Source organism: Pristiophorus japonicus, chromosome 9 (assembly GCF_044704955.1).
Source record: "Pristiophorus japonicus isolate sPriJap1 chromosome 9, sPriJap1.hap1, whole genome shotgun sequence".
Taxonomy (NCBI): Eukaryota; Metazoa; Chordata; class Chondrichthyes; family Pristiophoridae; genus Pristiophorus; species Pristiophorus japonicus.
Window position 1 is genome coordinate 202,605,635 of NC_091985.1, and position 16,918 is coordinate 202,622,552.

Here is a 16,918-nt window from a genome sequence, read left to right on the forward strand (position 1 = left end):
GATCTTGGGGGTCAAGGAGCCCGTGCCAGGCCGCTTGCTGCACGTCACGGTTCACCTGGGGGACGTGCCGTTCCATCTCCTGAATGTGTACACCCCTCAGCCTGGCCCGCAGCAAGCGCGCTTCTTCAAAGAAGTGTCCGCTCTTCTTGGCTCCGTCGACGTCGGCAACTGCATTGTCCTCGGAGGGGATTTCAACTGCACCCTTGAGGCGAGGGACCGCTCCGGTGCCCCACAGAGCATGACGGCGATCGAGAAGTTGAGGGACCTGGTCGGGTCCTTCGACTTGGTGGAGGTCTGGCAAAATCTCCATCCCGACACCAGCACCTTTACTTGGGTGAGGCCTGGAAGAGGATGGTCCAGAATCGACCGCCTTTACGTGTCTCGGGCGTACGTTTCCTGTGTTCCGGCGGCCTCCATGCGGCCGGCGCCGTGTTCGGACCACCACCTGGTGTGGGCGGAGCTCGCTTTGCTCCGCGCGAGGACGGGGTCCGCGTATGGGCATTTTAACAACCAGCTGCTGGAGGACGCGTGGTTCCAGGACTCATTCCGTCATTTCTGGGCCGACTGGAGAAGGAAGCAGGGGGGCTTCCCCTCCTTGAGGTTATGGTGGGACGTGGGCAAGGCTCACGTCCGTGTCTTCTGCCAAGAGTATGCGAGGGGGTCGACCAATGGGCGGGCGGCCAGGGTCAGGCGCCTAGAAAAAGAGGTGCTTGACCTGGAATCCCGTCTCGGTCAAGTCATCGAGGACCCGGCCAAGCGGACAGTGTACGAAGCGAAGAAGGCCGCGCTGAAGGACCTGCAGTTCGTCGGGTCCCGAGGCGCATTCATGCGGTCGTGGATCCAGTTCCTGCAGGATCTGGACCGCAGGTCCCCCTTCTTCTACTCGCTGGAAAAAAGACAGGGTGTCCATAAGCAGCTCTTGACGCTGCTGGCCGATGACGGCTCTCTCGTCTCGGATCCAAAGGACGTCAGCAACAGGGCCCGAGGATATTACGGGGCTCTGTTCTCTCCGGAGCCGTCCAGCGAGGAAGCGCATAGAGTTTTGTGGGAGGACCTGCTGAAGGTCGGCCCGGAGGGCGCCGAAAATCTGGAAGCTCCGCTAAGCCTAGCAGAGCTGACCAGCGCCCTCCACCCGCTCTCGAGGGGAAAAGCCCCGGGGCTGGACGGGCTGATCATGGAGTTCTACAGGGCGTTCTGGGACGTCCTGGGGGGCGACTACGTGCGGGTCCTGGGGGAAAGTCTGGCGACCGGGGAGATGCCCCTCTCTTGGTGCAGGGCAGTCATCGTCCTGCTGCCTAAAAAGGGCGATCTCCGCCTACTTAAAAACTGGCGCCCAGTCTCCCTCCTCAGCACGGACTACAAAATCTTCGGCAGGGTGATGTCTGCTCGCCTTGGCACTGTGCTGGACCACATGATCCACCCCGACCAGTCCTACACGGTCCCGGGCCGGACAATCCACGATAACATCCATCTGGTCCGGGACCTCATCCACCACTCCCAGGAGGCTGGTCTGTCGGTCGCCTTACTATCTCTTGACCAAGAGAAGGCGTTCGACAGGGTGGATCACGACTATCTGTTCGGAACTCTGTGCACTTTTGGGTTTGGGATTCCCGGATCCGACTTTTGTACGCTGCCGCGGAGTGTCTGATTAAGGTTAATGGGTCCTTGACAGTGCCTCTTCGCTTTAGGAGAGGGGTGCGCCAGGGATGCCCCATGTCCAGCCAGTTATACGCCGTTTGCGTGGAGCCTTTCCTGCGCCTCCTGCGGACGAGGTTGACGGGACTGGCTCTGCAAGGGCTGGGCATGGAGGTCGTCCTCTCGGCTTACGCCGATGACATGCTCCTCGCGGTAGAGGATCCCGTTGACCTGCGGAGGATGCGTGAGTGCCAGGAGATTTACTCGGCTGCATCCTCCGCCAGGATCAACTGGGAGAAATGTTCCGGACTCCTGGTGGGTCAGTGGCGGGTGGACTCCCTGCCGAAGGAGCTCAGGCCTTTTGCCTGGGGCACGATCCATCTCCTCTATCTGGGAGTCTACCTTAGCCCCGACGAGGAAGCCTGGCCGGCAAATTGGCAAGAGCTGGAGGCCAAGGTCGCCGCTTGCCTAGGGCACTGGACAGGACTGCTCCGAGTGCTGTCCTACAGGGGTCGAGCCCTAGTCATAAACTAGCTGGTGGCTGCTATGCTGTGGTACCGGCTGGTCACTTTGACCCCTCCCCCTGCGTTTGTCGCCAAGATACAGAAGAAGCTGGTGGACTTCTTCTGGAACAACAGGAAGCACTGGGTCTCTGCGGCAGTCTTGAGTCTCCTGCTTAGGGAGGGCGGTCAGTCGTTGGGTGTGTCAGCACCCAGCTAGCGACTTTCCGTCTTCAGACCCTGCAGAGATACCTTTACGTTGAGCCCCCTCCTAGGTGGCGTGCGCTGGCGACGTATTTCTTCCGCCAGCAGCACAGCCTCAACTATGACATGCAGCTCCTGTGAGCTTGGGGAGCATCAGGACCGCCGTCCAGGGGCTGCCTGTCTTTTACCAGGAACTCATCAGGGTCTGGAACAAAGTCTCCACCAAGCGCAGCTCTCCACCAGCTGGAGTGGCAGCTGTCCTGCAGGAGCCACTGCTCGGGAATCCATACCTCCACGACCGAGGTTTCAGGTGGCAGTCGAACGAGAGGGCTGCGGCTGGCGAGGTGACCAGGGTCAGGGACCTGCTCGATGGTGGAGGAGCGGGCTGGATGGCGCCAGACTTGCTGGCAGGGCACCAAAATTCGGCCGACGTCAGCCGTGTGGCCGATGCCATTGAGTCGCTAAAAACAGCTCTGGGCCCTGACTCTGTTAGGTACGTCGAGGAGGCTCAAGCACGTGAGGAGATCCCGTCCGAACTGACCCCCGTCCGGACGGAATTCCTTATCGGCGCCAAACCCCGGAACCTCCCTCGGGAGCCGACGCCTCACAACTTGAGCCACCTCGGGGAATTCCCCTCCGTGCCTTTCAGTTCTGCATGGAGGGGTATCCTGTATGGGCTGCTTCTGCACACTCTCAACCTGGCCATCCTCGTCTGCCATCCGGAAACGCCATGGCGTACCATCTTGCTGTCCGGCTGAGGCGGGGGACCCCGATGGAGTGTACTCTATGCGGGAGTCCTCCCATTATTTATTCGGGACTTGGCCTGGAAGGTGCTACATGGAGCAGTCCCGTGCAATAAATGTTTAAGTCGGTTCACGGGCTCCCAGGCCGCCTGCAATTTCTGTGGTCTGGAAGAGTCCGTGTTCCACGTTTTGGTGAATGTATGAGGTTGCAGCCCCTTTTCCATTATTTAAAGGGGCTGCTCCTCAATTTCTGGTTGCACTTCAGTCCCACACTCCTGATCTTTGGGCACCCTGTGCAGAGGGGAGCGGGTAGGTCCAAAGGCCTCCTTGTAGGACTGCTCCTGGGCACGGCCAAGGGTGCCATCAGCCGGTCCAGGCAGTGGGCAGTCGAGGGGGTCGTTCAGCCTGACTGCCTGCCTCTCTTCCGTGCTTACATCCGGGTCAGGGTGTCCCGAGAGATGGAGCACGCAATGTCCACCGGTACGCTCGCGGCCTTCCACGAGAGATGGGCGCTGGAGGGACTGGAGTGCATTGTCACACCCGGCAACCAAATTTAAACATGATTTTATATGTTTTAAAGTTTCATTTGTTTTAATTGCTGGGTTTTAGTGTCCTCCTCCCCTTTTATAGGGGGCACTTGTAAATTATGGTTTTTCTGCCAAAAAAAACCCCACAAAAATAACCAAAACAAAAATGGCACGTGAAAAGTGTTTGGAGTGTCCCCCAGATCGGGGGACACTTGGATTAATTTATTATGTTTTCCCCAAAAGAGTTGTGCCATAAACGACCTATTTCCCTTAGCACTGGGGACATACATTTAAAGTAATTGGCAGAAGATTTAGAGGGGAAATTTCTTCACACAGAGGGTGGGGGTCTGGAACTCACTGCCTGAATGGGTGGTCGAGGCAGAAACCCTCACCACATTTAAAACTACTCGGATGTGCAATTGAAGTGCCGTAACCTGCAGGGTTACGGACCTCGAGCTGGAAAGTGGGTTTCGGCTGGATTACCTTTTGTTGGCCGGCATGGACACGATGGGCCGAAGTGGCCTCCTTCCGTGCTGGAAGCTTCGATTATAAATGTCTAGAATTCTGAAACTAAAAGGATATACCATCCATCGTGCATATGCTGATTTAAAACATAGAGACCTTGGCGAAAATATCTATCTATACAGAACAAAATGTAAATCAACGATATCTCCCTCCGTCCCCCTCCCTGTGAGACGGTGGGTAGCACTGAGAAGAGCCTTTGCTTTGTGCTTGGGGGAGAGGGTCGTGTTGAATCCATATAAAGTGCGGCCCTGCCGTTTCAGAGCGAACACCACATCCATGGCAGTGACCGTCTGGCGTTTGGCTGCTCAGTGTAGGTCTAAACTGGTCGGCTAAGAAGAGAAATACACAGCCCGGGAACGGCCGGAGCTCCCGGGAACAGAGCCAGCATTCAAACTCTCAAACCAGACCAGAATTAAACCAGGCCCTTTTAATAACCGCCGACTCTCTTCATACAGCTTTCATTGATAGACTAGAGAATATTTAAGGAACCGGTTGCGGTATTTATACAAGTTTTGAGTCTCTAACAACTGTAGTTTAATTATTAGCTGCTAACTAAAACAGTTTGTGTGAGTAGAGAACCGTAATGCAGATACCAGGAACTGAAAACTCCCGCATACAGGTCTGAAACAGACCAATCTATCGGTACCTGAACTGAAGGTCTCCAATAACACAGTAAGTAGCCCTTTCACAGATACTGTGGGTGGCTCTGAAAAGAGCCTTTGGGTTATTAGATTAAATCTTGTCCGCTTTACTTGCTCTTGGACGAAGTGGTGCTTTTCTTGGGCAGCAGCACAGCCTGGATATTGGGCAGCACCCCGCCCTGAGCGATGGTCACCTTTCCCAGCAACTTGTTGAGCTCCTCGTCGTTGCGGATGGCCAGCTGCAGGTGTCTGGGGATGATGCGGGTCTTTTTGTTGTCGCGGGCCGCGTTGCCGGCCAGTTCCAGGATTTCAGCGGTCAGATACTCGAGCACAGCAGCCATGTAGACCGGGGCTCCGGCACCCACACGTTGAGCGTAGTTCCCCTTTCGCAGGAGCCTGTGAACACGGCCCACAGGGAACTGCAGTCCGGCCCGGGAGGAGCGAGACTTGGCCTTGGCCCGAGCTTTACCGCCGGTTTTTCCTCTTCCAGACATTTCCACAATCCACAAGTTCAGACAAGGAATGAGAAACTCCTCCCACATCTGCCCTTCTTTTACCTTCTGGAGGGATGCAGGGAGCGAACGTGTGATTGGTCACTCTGTCGTGGATTTCATTGGCCGTTTCCGATGACCAATCACAGCCTGTTTATCCACCAATGAAAGGAGGGCGGAAATTACTGGTTCCCAACAGTCAGAATCTAACGATTTTTAAAATTCAAAAATCCCGCCAATAATTGTTAAAATTGCGGATTATGTTAGTAACTTCACCATTAGTCATATATTTCTATACAATTTGTTTCCTTTTGTCTTATTCCATGTTTCCCTTGCAAGTTCCGGCCTGTAACAATCAGGATTAAATTCGGCTTCAGTTTCAAACTGTCTGTAACGGGCGGGACTCAGTCCCCACTGATTCTGTAACGGGACACATTCCAGCTCCAGCTTTGTAAAAGTGAACTTCTTTTCACAGGAGCTGCTGTGGGGGTGAGACCAGAACGGAGAGTCCTTCTGTGAAAAAAGAGGGACAGAGTGTTCAAACTGCCCCTGTTCTAGTCTCTAAGAACTCCCATTCTGGGTTGTTACACTGCGGGGAGTCTCGGGTTAATAAACGGACTGAGCGCAACGGAATAAAACAAAACGTGAAAAGGGCTTGAGTGAGAACGTGTCTGAAATCGGAGTTTCCCCGTCCCCCAAAATAAATTCGTCGGCAGGCGCTGTGAATGAACGGGTCTGAGAACAAAGGGAAAGCGACCAGGGACCGTGTTTGTAGTTGACTCTGCAGGAAATTCCAGCGACGCCAAGGTTGAACCCGTCAGTGAAGCTGCTTATGAGAATTCAAAACTAAATCTACAGCTGGAACTGCAAAGGTTCTCACACACAGTTGTTCGGGAAATAATTACAGTAAATTCAGTCGAAAGGGAGATGTATTTGTGCAGCTCTTTCAATGATGTTGTGGGTGGCTCTTAAAAGAGCCGTTGTGTTTGGGGTTTGTTGTCAGGACAACGTGGAGTTTTACTTGGAGCTGGTGTATTTGGTCACCGCCTTTGTCCCTTCCGACACGGCGTGCTTGGCCAGCTCCCCGGGCAGCAGCAGGCGCACGGCGGTCTGGATCTCCCGGGAGCTGATGGTGCGGCGTTTGTTATAATGGGCCAGGCGGGAAGCCTCACCCGCGATGCGCTCGAAAATATCGTTCACAAACGAGTTCATGATGCCCATTGCCTTGGAGGAGATCCCGGTGTCGGGGTGAACCTGCTTCATCACTTTGTAGATGTAGATGGAGTAACTCTCCTTCCTCGACTTTCTGCGCTTCTTGCCGCCCTTCGGTGGTGTTTTCTTGATTATTTTCTTGGCACCCTTTTTCGAAGCTGGTTTCTTCTCCTCAGGCATCGTCTTGTTCAGTCAGGTACAGATATGAAGAAAATTCTGCTCGGAGCTCGTATTATATTGGCAGCCCCACACTCCGCCCACAACCCTATGCTAATGAAGGATGGGCGAAGGCAATGACTGTGATTGGTTCATTGGCCGCGTTGTCAATTTCCATTGTTCTGCATCTCTCTGATTGGTCTCTTTAAACATCCAATCAGATTTATTGCTCGCCACAATCTCAAATTCTTGAATGAGGTCATCAATTACATCCCCTCCCGATTTATACACCGTTCTTTATGTTTCTGTTCTGCTCTCAGGCAAAAATGGTTAATGACGGCCGGACTTATGAGGAAGGTTCATTCACGTTTTTTCCTATATATATAAATATATCTGAACAGCAAACTCGCTGCTGTGTTTGTCGATCTAGATTTCTACATGTTCGAGACATTGACCGCTTTGTAACCGAGATTGTCTGAGGGTCACTTCTGATCAGGACCTGGGAGTTCTCCTATGAGGGCAAGGGACCCTCACAGTCCTTCCTCCCTGATGCTGCCTTCCTCCTATCGTTTAATTCAACACCTTTCTTATCTGTCACTGCTGTAACATAGATGTAACAGCATGGATTTATGAAGAGGAATTCATGTTTGACAAATTTGCTGGAATTCTTTGAGGATGTCACGAACAGGGTGGATAAAGGGGAAGCAGTGGATGTGGTGTATTTGGTCTTCCAGAAGGCATTTGACAGGTGCCACATAAAAGTTCTGCACAAGGTAAAAGTTCACGGGGTTGGGTTAATAAATTAGCATGAATAGAGGATTGGCGAATGAACAGAAACCAGAGAGTCAGGATAAATGGATCATTCTTGGGTTGGCAATCAGTATCCAATGGGATGCCACAGGGATCAGTGCTGGGACCCCATCTATTTATGATCTATATTAACAACTTGGATGAAGAGACCGAGTGTAATGCAGCCAAGTTTGCTGACGATACAAAGATGGGAGGAAAAGCAATGTGTGAGGAGGACACAAAAATTCTGCAAAAGGACATAGACAGGCTAAGTGAGTGAGCAAGAATTTGGCAGATGGAGTATAATATTGGAAAGTGTGAGGTCATGCATTTTGGCAGAAAAAAAATCAAAGAGTAAGTTATTATTTCAATGGCGAAAGATTGCAAAGTGCTGCAGTACAGGGGACCTGGGGTTACTTGTGCATGAAACACAAAAGGTTAATATGCAGGTACAGCAAATGATCAGGAAAGCCAATGGAATCTTGGCCTTTATTGCAAAGGGGATGGAGTATAAAAGCAGGGAAGTCTTGCTACTGTTGTACAGGGTATTGGTGAGGCCGCACCTGGAATATAAAAGGGGTCGGAGGGTCTATAAGGAGGAGGAACTGAGGGAAATCTTTATTAGTCGGGAAATTGTGTTGGGGAAATTGATGGGATTGAAGGCCGATAAATCCCCAGGGCCTGATGGACTGCATCCCAGAGTACTTAAGGAGGTGGCCTTGGAAATAGCGGATTCATTGACAATCATTTTCCAACATTCCATTGACTCTGGATCAGTTCCTATGGAGTGGAGGGTAGCCAATGTAACCCCACTTTTTAAAAAAGGTGGGAGAGAGAAAACAGGGAATTATAGACCGGTCAGCCTGACATCGGTAGTGGGTAAAATGATGGAATCAATTATTAAGGATGTCATAGCAGTGCATTTGGAAAGAGGTAATATGATAGGTCCAAGTCAGCATGGATTTGTGAAAGGGAAATCATGCTTGACAAATCTTCTGGAATTTTTTGAGGATGTTTCCAGTAGAGTGGACAAGGGAGAACCAGTTGATGTGATATATTTGGACTTTCAGAAGGCTTTCGACAAGGTCCCACACAAGAGATTAATGTGCAAAGTTAAAGCACATGGGATTGGGGGTAGTGTGCTGACATGGATTGAGAACTGGTTGTCAGACAGGAAGCAAAGAGTAGGAGTAAATGGGTACTTTTCAGAATGGCAGGCAGTGACTAGTGGGGTACCGCAAGGTTCTGTGCTGGGGCCCCAGCTGTTTACACTGTACATTAATGATTTAGACGAGGGGATTAAATGTAGTATCTCCAAATTTGCGGATGACACTAAGTTGGGTGGCAGTGTGAGCTGCGAGGAGGATGCTATGAGGCTGCAGAGCGACTTGGATAGGTTAGGTGAGTGGGCAAATGCATGGCAGATGAAGTATAATGTGGATAAATGTGAGGTTATCCACTTTGGTGGTAAAAACAGAGAGACAGACTATTATCTGAATGGTGACAGATTAGGAAAAGGGGAGGTGCAAAGAAACCTGGGTGTCATGGTACATCAGTTATTGAAGGTTGGCATGCAGGTACAGCAGGCGGTTAAGAAAGCAAATGGCATGTTGGCCTTCATAGCGAGGGGATTTGAGTACAGGGGCAGGGAGGTGTTGCTACAATTGTACAGGGCCTTGGTGAGGCCACACCTGGAGTATTGTGTACAGTTTCGGTCTCCTAACCTGAGGAAGGACATTCTTGCTATTGAGGGAGTGCAGCGAAAGTTCACCAGACTGATTCCCGGGATGGCGGGACTGACCTATCAAGAAAGACTGGATCAACTGGGCTTGTATTCACTGGAGTTCAGAAGAATGAGAGGGGACCTCATAGAAACGTTTAAAATTCTGACGGGTTTCGACAGGTTAGATGCAGGAAGAATGTTCCCAATGTTGGGGAAGTCCAGAACCAGGGGACACAGTCTGAGGATAAGGGGGAAGCCATTTAGGACCGAGATGAGGAGGAATTTCTTCACCCAGAGAGTGGTGAACCTGTGGAATTCTCTACCACAGAAAGGTGTTGAGGCCAATTCACTAAATATATTCAAAAAGGAGTTAGATGAAGTCCTTACTACTAGGGGGATCAAGGGGTATGCTGAGAAAGCAGGAATGGGGTACTGAAGTTGCATGTTCAGCCATGAACTCATTGAATGGCGGTGCAGGCTAGAAGGGCCGAATGGCCTACTCCTGCACCTATTTTCTATGTTTCTATGTTTCTAATACTGCGTGCAGTTTTGGTTTCCATATTTAAGAAAGGATATACTTGCTTTGGAGACAGTTCAGAGAAGGTTCACAAGGTTGATTCCGGAATGAGTGGGTTGACTTATGAGGCAAGGTTGAGTAGGTTGGGCCTCTATTTATTGGAATTCAGAAGAATGAGAAGTGATCTTATCGAAACATATAAGATTATGAGGGGGCTTGACAAGGTGGATGCAGAGAGGATGTTTCCACTGCTAGGGGAGACTAGAACTAGAGGGCTTAATCTTAGAATAAGAGGCCGCCCATTTAATACTGAATTGAGGAGACATTTCTTCTCTGAGGGTTGTGGATCTGTGGAATTTGCTGCCTCAGAGAGCTGTGGAAGCTGGAACATTGAATAAATTTAAGACAGAAACAGACAGTTTCTTAAATGATAAGGGAATAAGGGGTTATGTGGCAGGGAAGTAGTCCTGAGTCCATGATCGTATTAAATGGCGTAGCAGGCTCGAGGGGCCGTATGGCCTAGATTTGCTCCTATTTCTTATGTTCTTACTACATTAGTTGTTTCAGTATTACCTTCACCTGGAATGTGTTGTAAATGTCTATGATTCGAAGACTAAAAAGCCATTCCGTCCATCGTGTAGATGCTGATTTAAAACACCTAACACCACAATATAGATCTTGGCAAAAAACATATCTATACAGAACAAAATGTAAATCAACTATCTCGCCCCCGTTCCCCAGGCACTGCTCTCTCTGTGAGGCGGTGGGTGGCTCTTAGAAGAGCCTTTGTTTTGTGCTTGGCGGAAAGGTCGCGTTGTTCAGCCGCCGAACCCATAGAGAGTGCGATCCTCAGAGCGTACACCACATCCATGCCAGTGACCGTCTTGCGCTTGACGTGCTCAGTGTAGGTGACCGCATCCCTGATCACATTCTCCACCTTCAGCACCCCGCGGGCCTCCTCATAGATCAGGCCCGGGATCCCCTTGACACCGCCACGGCGAGCCAGGCGGCGGATGGCTGATTTGGTGATGCCCTGGATGTTATTACGGAGCACTTTACGGTGCCGTTTGGTTCCGCCTTTACCCAGTCCTTTGCCTCCTTTACTTCTTCCAGTCATGATGATTCTTTACTCAAATCACCGCTGAATGTTAATCTCTCGCCTTACCCATTGTCTGTTGAGACCACCAATGAAACGAGGGCAAAAATTCCCGTCAACAGTCACACCTCGAATGATTTTTAATTTCAAAAACCCAGCCAATAATTTTTTAAAGTGCGGATTATGTTAATAAATTCACCATTAGCCAAAGATTTACAAACAGGGTTTACTTCCTTTTATTTTATTCCATATTTCCCTTACTAATTCCAGGCTGTTCCAATCAGGATTAAATTCGCGTTCACTTTCAAACTGTCTGTAACGGACGGCAATCAATCCCCACTGACTCTGTAACGGGTCACATTCCAGCTCAAACTGTGTAAAAGTTGGGAATCACAGACCATGGATCGATCCTCCGCACAGGCGGGAGTGAGACCAAAACTGGGAGTCCTTCTGTGAAAAGAGAAGAGGGACAGAGTGTTCACACTGCCCCCGTTCTGGTCTCTGTAAGAACTCCCATTCTGGGTTGTTACACTGCGGGAAGTCTCGGGTTAATAAACGGATTGACCCGTAACAGGAATTGAAGAATAAACTTGAAAAGGGCTTGCGAGAGAATGAGGTGACTGAAATCTGAGTCTCATCCCTAAACAAGCTCTTAATTCCTCGGCAGGCGCTGTAAATGGGAACGAGCGACAAGGAATCGTGTTTGTAGCTTGAATGGCGGGAAATTCAACAGCGGTCCTAACGTCGAACCAGACAGTGAAGCTGCTTATGAGAATTCAAAACTAAATCCACAGCTGGAACTGCAAAGGTTCTCAAACACACTTGTTAAGGAAATAATTACAGTAAATTGAGTCTAAAGGGTGATGCGCTTTAGGTCTTTCAGAGAGGTTGTGGGCGGCTCTTAAAAGAGCCGTTGTGTTTCTGGTTTGTTCTCTCAGGACAACGTGGAGTTTTACTTGGAGCTGGTGTACTTAGTCACCGCCTTTGTTCCTTCCGACACCGCGTGCTTGGCCAGCTCCCCGGGCAGCAGCAGGCGCACGGCGGTCTGGATCTCACCGGAGCTAATGGTGTTAGATTCTGGTATGTGAGTGTGTATTTTATTCTGTACCTGTCAGTCCCTAGTATTTGAGTGTGGTGTTTATTCTGTACCCGTTGGTCTCTGGTGTGTGAGTGTGGGGTTAATCTGCACCGCCAGCTGCTATGTGAGTGTGGATTTTATTCTGTACCTCTCGGTTCTTGGATATGAGTGTGGGTTTAATATCTACCTGTCAGTTTTTGGTATGTAAGTGTGGTCTTTAATCTGTACCTATCAATTTCTGGTATGTAACTGTGGGCTTTATTCTGTACCTGTCAGTTTTCGTTATATGACTGTATTTTATTATGTACCTGTCAATCTCTGTAATATGACTGTGGGATTAATCTGTACCTGCCAGTTTCTGGTATGTGTGTGTAAGTTTTATCCTGTACCTGTCAGTTTCTGGAATATGAGTTTAGGTTTTAAGATGTATCTGTACAGCCCCTGAGCCCAGTTTGAAATAAGGATAAGGTTTGCAAATTGTTGCATTTTTAAACTTTCTGTTGTCTTCTACAATACAGAGGATCAGTTTAAACGAGTCTTGTGTGTGTGGGGTTAAATGTCTGAGACTGTCAATTCTGTTTCTAACTGGGCTCAGTTTAAAAGCAGCACTTCAAAGCAAGCCACAGGAGTTGGGTGCATTTCGGCTGTTCTTGAAGTTTTATGTGGGAGGCGATAGTGTTGGCTACAAAAAAAAAACATATATTTTTAGACTTTTCAATGTGTAATAAGGTGAATTGAAAGATTCCTTTAGCAGTTTCACCAGATGGAGTCTGGACAGTGGCCAAAGTGGAATAAAACCAATCTTGTTCACTTAAGGGTGTTATGTAGCAGGTTTTGTTTTTACGGTGTCATGTCGAGCTGTGTGTAATAAGACTCCTTTTTATAAATTTTTTAAAAACTCCACGGCGCTTCGCAATCCACCCACTGCCCACATCCCGTGGAGTCGCTTTTAATGGGACACAGGAAATTAGAATGAAAGGTAAAAAGCAGAATCTGTGGCTAACCATTGTCGCTCCTGGGAACAGACTGATTTCTGGCCACGCGTTCTGCTCTGAAACCAGTTAATGTACAGCTGGGAAAGCGCAGCCGGTAAACAGAATGGGTGACCTGGGCCACCAGTGTCACCAGTGGAATTAATTCTGGTCTGGGCTCCTCCGAGCTTCTTGTCTTCAAACATTTGCTCCTCTGAATTTTCCTGAGCTGCAAAAATCCGTCCCCCCCCCCACCCCCTCACCCTCTACACCCTTTCCTCCTCCTCCAGTGTGTCAAAATTCAGCTCCCCACTCGCTCTTTCCCATGACCTTAAAACTGTATGTCTCCTCACCTCCCTCTAGTCCTCCCTTCCTCGGTCAGTCTCTGGGCTTTTAAGCTTTGGAATGACCACTTCTGATTCATCGCTTCTCCTCTCTCTCATTTCTGTCCTTTCGGATGGGATGGATTGGCTGGTCATTATCACATTGCTGTTTGTGGGAGCTTGCTGTGCGCATATTCGCTGCCGCCTTTCCTACCTTACAAAAGTCACTGCACTTCAAAAGTCTTCATTGGCTGTGAAGCGCTTTGGGATGTCCTGAGGTCATGAAAGGCGCTATAGAAATACAAGTCTCTCTTCTTTTGAGGTGACTGGCACTGTGAGCTTTACCTCTTGATCTTTGGATTTTTCAATTCATTTTGATCGAATTTTTATTCGTGGTAAGACGAAGAAGTTAATCATTAATCAGGGCAGCGCTGCATCCTGCTGCTTGTGTGTTGGAAATGAAGAATCTCTAGCACAGAAACAGCCCACTCACCCGCCTGATCAATGCTGGTGTTTATAATCCACACTAGCCCTCTCTCACTCTAATTGCCTCTTCCCACCCTGTCCTAGTTTCCCTCTATTCCCTCTCCCGCATAAATGCATCAAGCCTCCCCTTCAATGCATCAATGCTCTCTGCTTCATCACTCCCTGTGGCAGCAAATCCCACATTCTCACCACTCTCTGTCAAGAACTTCCTCCCAAATCCTCCTAGATCTGTTACTGGCTATCTTATATTTATGCTCCCTTGTTCTGGACTTGTCCACAAGTGAAAAACGTTTCTCCACACCCACCCTATCGAACTCCTTCATAATGTTAAAGACCTCTGTCAGATCTCCTCTTAGGCTCAGAAGAGGCGAGGGCCCAGGGGCAGCACGGGCCAGCCCACACTGCGATATGTGTGCGCACTAGGTCCGTGCAGCAGAGCTGGTCTCCAGTCGTCTTGGTTAATCCTTGCCACTGGACCAAGACCTAGCTCTGTCAAGCCCGTGTGGTGGCTGGTGTGCAACGGTCACCACACATAAAAAAAAATCCACGCACAGGCATCTTCCACCCTTCAACATGTAGTTCGGGACCTGGAATATTAGATCCAGCAATTAAACACCTGTGAATTCATCCCTTTTTGGCGTGGAAGCAAGTCATCCTCATTTCGAGGGACTGCCTATGATGGACGTGAGTGTGGACTGTAATCTGTACATATCAGATTCTAATATGCGAGTGTGTATTTTATTCTGTACCTGTCAATCTCTGGTATGTGATTGTGGGTTTAATCTGTACCTGTCAGTTTCTGGTATTTGAGTGTGGTGTTTATTCTGTACCCATTAGACTCTGGTATGTGAGTGTGGGGTTAATCTGCACCCATCAGCTGCTATGTGAGTGTGGATTATATTCTGTACCTCTTGGTTCTGGTATATGAGTGTGGGTTTAATATCTACCTGTCAGTTTTTGGTATGTGAATGTGAGGTTTAATGTCATGTTTATACCTGTCAGTTTCTGGTATGTGAGTGTGGTCTTTAATCTCTACCTATCAATTTCTGGTATATGACTGTGGGCTTTATTCTGTACCTGTCAGTTTCTGTAATATGACTGCGTATTTTATTATGTAACTGTCAATCTCTGTTATATGACTGTGAGGTTAATCTTTACCTGCCAGTTTCTGGCATTGACTGTAGGTTTTATCCTGTACCTGTCAGTTTCTGGTATATGAGTTTAGGTTTTAATATGTACCTGTCAGTGTGTGGTATGAGTGTGGGGTGTAATCTGTACCTATCAATTTTTGGTTTATGATTGTGGGCTATCAGATTCTAATAAGCGAGTGGGTATTATATTCTCTACCTGTCAATCTCTGGTATGTGAGTTTGAGTTTTAATCTGTATCTGTCATTTTCTGGCATATGAGTGCAGGTTTCATCTGTACCTACCAGTTTCTGGTATATGAGTGTGTATTTTATTACCTGCCATCTCTGGTATGTGAGTGTGGCTTTAATCTATACCTGTCAGTTCCTGGTATGTGAGTGTGTGCTTTAAATCGGACCTGTCAGTTTCTGGAATATGTAATGTGTATTTTATTTGGTACCTGTCAGTTTCTGGTATATGAGTGTGGCAATTAATCTGTACCTGTCTGTTGCTGGTATGTGAGTGTGGAGTTTAATCTGTACCTATCAATTTTTGGTTTCTGATTGTGGGCTTTAATCTGTACCTGTCAGTTTCTGGTGTGTGAGTGTGGGTGATATTCTGTACCTGTTAGTTTCTGGTATATGTGTGGGGTTTAATCTGTAACCATCAGTTTCTGGTAAAAAGTGTGTGGTTTAAAGTGTACCTGTCAGTTTCTGGTCGATGAGTGTGGGTTTTAATCTATATCTATCAGTTTCTGGTGTGCAATTGTGGGTTTTATTCTATATATTTCAGTATCTGGTATATGAATGTGATATGTTTCAATGGTGAAACAGCATAAGAACATAAGAAATAGGAGCAGGAGTAGGCCATATGGCCCCTCGAGCCTGCTTTACCATTTAATACGATCATGGCTGATCTGATCATGGACTCAGGTCCACTTCCCTGCCTGCTCCCAATAACCCCTTATTCCGTTATCGGTTAAGAAGCTGTCTATCTCTGTCTTAAATTTATTCAATGTCCCAGCTTCCACAGCTCTCTGAGGCAGCAAATTCCACAGATTTACAACCCTGTGAGAGAAGAAATTCCTCCTCATCTCAGTTTTTAATGGGCGGCCCCTCATTCTAAAATTATGCCCCCTAGTTCTAGTCTTCCCTATCAGTGGAAACATCCTCTCTGCATCCACGTTGTCAAGCCCCCTCATAATCTTATACATTTCGATGAGATCACCTCTCATTCGTCTGAATTCCAATGAGTAGAGGCCCAACCTTCTCAACCTTTCCTCATAAGTCAAACCCTCATCTCTGGAATCAATCTAGTGAACCTTCTCTGAACTGCCTCCAAAGCAAGTATATTCTTTCGTAAATATGGAAACCAAAACTGTACGCAGTATTCTCTGATCCTACTGCTCCATGTGGATGTAAGATTCACAATGTAACTTAGCCACTTTGGATCACTGTTGGGCTGACAGCTTCTGCTGCCTGTGATAATAGGATTGAGGCCAGTTCTGTGTCTCTGTGCTCTGTGAGTGATAATATACTTCCTGTGTGCGAGAAGGAGCTGCTTGCACTTTTCCTTGTGTTCCGGGTGGAGGAAATATCACATTTATTCTGGCTCGTTGAAGTATTTTGCTTTGAGAATAATAATACCAGAACAATATTAGTTATGATATGGACAGCTGATGGGGAGAATATAAAATAAAGTTGTAATGAATGTATATGTTTATAATAAAGTAACGTATCTGGAGAGAGGAAACCGTGATACAAACAGTGTCCTTGTCGGACCTCACTGCAGTACAGCGGCACTCAGATTTTCCACACCAGGTGTGTAGGACGGTTCTATAGTAAGTTATCAGCATCCAGACACAACCCAAACCCAGCACTGGTCCATGAATGGGGTCACCCGATTGATTCAGTCGCTGTTTATATCTTCCATTCCCACAGGACTACCTGTAAAATTCTGAATCGCTTTCTGGATTATAACCATAGGTACCTGGGCTGTACAATAATTGTTCTCAGTCTATTGGAACCAAGTTAAGTGCCTGTGCAGTCAACAGAATGTCACAGAGCCCGGATTCTATGTATCTGAGGGAGTGACAATGTATCTCTCGATCACCTTCAACATGGTTCTGGAGAACTCAACGCACCCGAAACAAAATTACCAAATTTGAATTGTGC

The 16,918-nt window shown here is 48.3% G+C and overlaps 2 protein-coding genes and 1 pseudogene across 2 annotated transcripts in view; 1 reads left to right on the forward strand and 2 right to left on the reverse strand.

The window, feature by feature from the left end:
* Nucleotides 1–16,918, forward strand: part of LOC139273419 (histone H2A) — a 605,799-nt gene that overhangs the window by 188,469 nt on the left and 400,412 nt on the right. The gene's annotated exons all lie outside the window — the stretch shown is intronic.
* The window catches only part of LOC139273441 (zinc finger protein 721-like), a 460,657-nt pseudogene that overhangs the window by 59,076 nt on the left and 384,663 nt on the right, over nucleotides 1–16,918 (reverse strand).
* On the reverse strand, nucleotides 6,284–6,658 carry LOC139273427 (histone H2B 1.2-like). Its single transcript, XM_070890340.1, has one exon. It carries the CDS (start codon nucleotides 6,656–6,658, stop codon nucleotides 6,284–6,286), a length of 375 nt encoding a protein of 124 aa, XP_070746441.1.